At 48.6% G+C, this 3,310-nt stretch overlaps 1 protein-coding gene across 1 annotated transcript in view; it reads right to left on the bottom strand.

Annotated features, from left to right (window-relative positions):
• Positions 1-592: 592 nt before the first annotated feature.
• The window catches only part of crb1 (crumbs cell polarity complex component 1), a 57,872-nt gene continuing 55,154 nt past the window's right edge, over positions 593-3,310 (bottom strand). The window contains exon 13 of the mRNA XM_029708086.1: positions 593-2,782. Coding sequence (XP_029563946.1) covers positions 2,564-2,782 — 219 coding nt within the window. The 3' untranslated portion in view covers positions 593-2,563. The remainder of the gene's footprint in view (positions 2,783-3,310) is intronic.

Raw genomic sequence — 3,310 nt, 5'->3', positions numbered from 1 at the left:
GATCTGGAGGACTCACTAAACAGAGAACATCCCTGGTCATCCCTACTGCCTCTGATCTGGTGGACTCACTAAACAGAGAACATCCCTGGTCATCCCTACTGCCTCTGATCTGGAGGACTTACTAAACAGAGAACATCCCTGGTCATCTCTACTGCCTCTGATCTGGTGGACTCACTAAACAGAGAACATCCCTGGTCATCCCTACTGCCTCTGATCTGGAGGACTCACTAAACAGAGAACATCCCTGGTCATCCCTACTGCCTCTGATCTGGTGGACTCACTAAACAGAGAACATCCCTGGTCATCCCTACTGCCTCTGATCTGGTGGACTCACTAAACACACATGCGTCCTTTGTAAATGATGTCTGTGTTGGAGTGTGCCCCTGCCTATCCATACATTTAAAAAACAAGAATGGTGCCATCTGGTTTGATTACAATAAGGAATTTGAAATGATTTATACTTTTACTTTAATACTTAAGTATATTTTAGCAATTACATTTACTTTTGATACTTAAGTATATTTAAACATAAAACTTTTAGACTTTTACTCAAGTAGTATTTTACTGGGTGACTTTCACTTGAGTCATTTTCTATTAAGCTACTTTTACTTTTACTCAAGTATGACAATTGGGCTCTTTTCAGACCACTGTGTTGTTATATGTTTAAGAAAAGCAGAATACTTCTATATCTAGTGGCAAGACTGGAAGCCTTCTTTGTCCATCTATTCATATCCTCATCTAGTGCAGAGTGGTCCTTTGGACCTCCCATTTCACTACAACATTCAAGTTTTTTGATGACTAAATGAAAGGTGCATTATTTGTATTTGCGGCTGAAGCAAAATTACGGGTTGCAAGCAGTTCAGTAGAAATCCCAAGTGGAGAGTTCCTCGATAAGATCCAACCTGGACTCAGGGATAAACGTAACATAGTAAATGTAAATCCCAAATTCTCCAATTAGTACGATTATGTTACGTTTCGTATGGTATGTATTGATTTATGGATGTCCATCATCGTACAATATGTTACGATTTTGAGAACGCATGATGTGTTACGAATTCCAATTAGTTGTGGCTAGCGTTAGCTAAGTGGCTAATGCTAACATTAGCGAGGTTAGTTAGGCTACGGGATAGGGGTTAAGGTTAGGAGTTAGGTTAATGGGTTAGGGGAAGGGTTAGCTAACATGCTAAGCAGTTGCAAAGTAGCTAAAAAGTAGTAAGTAGTGGCTAAAATTCTAAATCTGCCCGTCATGATTCAAACACACAACATTTGGCTTTGCTAGACATTGGCGTTATACATCCACCCAGACCAACCACCGTACTTTCGTTTTTGCCTTATGTCTTATGTAACCATACAAAACGTAACACATCATACTCATTTGAGAATTCTGGATTTACCTTTACTATGTTACATCTAGTCTATGAGACCAGGCTTTAAGATCAGGTCAGGAAGGACCTCTGTATCTCAGTTGGTAGAGCATGGTGCTTGCAACACCAGGATAGTGGGTTCGGTTCCTGGGACCACACATACGTAAAACGTGGATAAAAGTCGCTGCTAAATGGCATATAGTATTATATTACCCCAGCGATGATATTGGGATAAAGTCTCCTCTTGGAGTCTCTCCATCGTGTTGAGTAGTTGGTTTGGAACTGGGCCCAGGACAGTCAGTGTGGCTGGATCACTCGATAAAGGGATCAAGGGCCAAGTGTTCGGTTTGAGATTCAGCCTGTGTTGGGACAGTGGTGAGTGCTGCGTGGTGGTTTTAGAACTGGGCCCAGGCCAGTATAGTGTGCCTCAATATCTCTCCATGGAACAGTGTTGGGTCAGTGGTGAGTGGTGGGTTTGGAACTGGGCCCAGGCCAGTATAGTGTGCCTCAATATCTCTCCATGGAACAGTGTTGGGTGAGTGGAGGGTTTGGAACTGGGCCCAGGCCAGTATAGTGTGTCTCAGTATGTCTCCATGGAACAGTGTTGGGACAGTGGTGAGTGGTGGGTTTGGAACTGGGCCCAGGCCAGTATAGTGTGTCTCAGTATGTCTCCATGGAACAGTGTTGGGACAGTGGTGAGTGGTGGGTTTGGAACTGGGCCCAGGCCAGTATAGTGTGCCTCAATATCTCTCCATGGAACAGTGTTGGGTGAGTGGTGGGTTTGGAACTGGGCCCAGGCCAGTATAGTGTGTCTCAGTATGTCTCCATGGAACAGTGTTGGGACAGTGGTGAGTGGTGGGTTTGGAACTGGGCCCAGGCCAGTATAGTGTGTCTCAGTATGTCTCCATGGAACAGTGTTGGGACAGTGGTGAGTGGTGGGTTTGGAACTGGGCCCAGGCCAGTATAGTGTGCCTCAATATCTCTCCATGGAACAGTGTTGGGTGAGTGGTGGGTTTGGAACTGGGCCCAGGCCAGTATAGTGTGTCTCAGTATGTCTCCATGGAACAGTGTTGGGACAGTGGTGAGTGGTGGGTTTGGAACTGGGCCCAGGCCAGTATAGTGTGTCTCAGTATGTCTCCATGGAACAGTGTTGGGACAGTGGTGAGTGCTGAGTGGTGGGTTTGGAACTGGGCCATGTTTTATATGAGTCTCTCCACGGGCGGCGGCTGGGCTATGTTCCACATCTCTACGCGGGATCCCTCCTTCTCCTGTCGGCTGGGGCTGTAGTTACCGTGGGTGGCCCTACGATTCAGAGCCACCACCAGGCCCACAGAGGTACTGACCAGGGCCAGTAGCAGCACCACTGACACCAGACTGACCGACAGCAACAGGTCAGCGGTCAGCCCTTCAGAGGTCAACTGGAGGGGGAGGACAGGGGTGAGGAAGAGGAGGAGGACAGAAGGGGAGAATGGGGGAGGACAGGGGTGGAGGAAGGGGAAGAGGAGGAGGGGGAGGACAGGGGTGGAGGTGGGAGGAAGAGGAGGAAGGGGGAGGACAGGGGTGGAGGTGGGAGGAAGAGGAGGAGGGGGAGGACAGCGGTGGAGGTGGGAGGAAGAGGAGAAAGGGGGAGGACAGTGTTGGTGGGAGGAAGAGGAGAAAGGGGGAGGACAGGGGTAGAGGTGGGAGGAAGAGGAGGAGGACAGTGTTGGTGGGAGGAAGAGGAGAAAGGGGGAGGACAGGGGTAGAGGTGGGAGGAAGAGGAGGAGGAGGACAGGGGTAGAGGTGGGAGGAAGAGGAGGACAGGGGTAGAGGTGGGAGGAAGAGGAGGAGGAGGAGGACAGGGGTAGAGGTGGGAGGAAGAGGAGGGGAGACGGGGGTTAGTACAAGTACACTACAAACTGGGAAGCAGGCAACACATGAACATCAATACATAGGTGCTAAAGTAC

The sequence above is a fragment of the Salmo trutta genome, chromosome 22 (assembly GCF_901001165.1).
Source record: "Salmo trutta chromosome 22, fSalTru1.1, whole genome shotgun sequence".
NCBI lineage: Eukaryota > Metazoa > Chordata > Actinopteri > Salmoniformes > Salmonidae > Salmo > Salmo trutta.
This window is presented reverse-complemented; position numbering and strand designations above follow the sequence as displayed.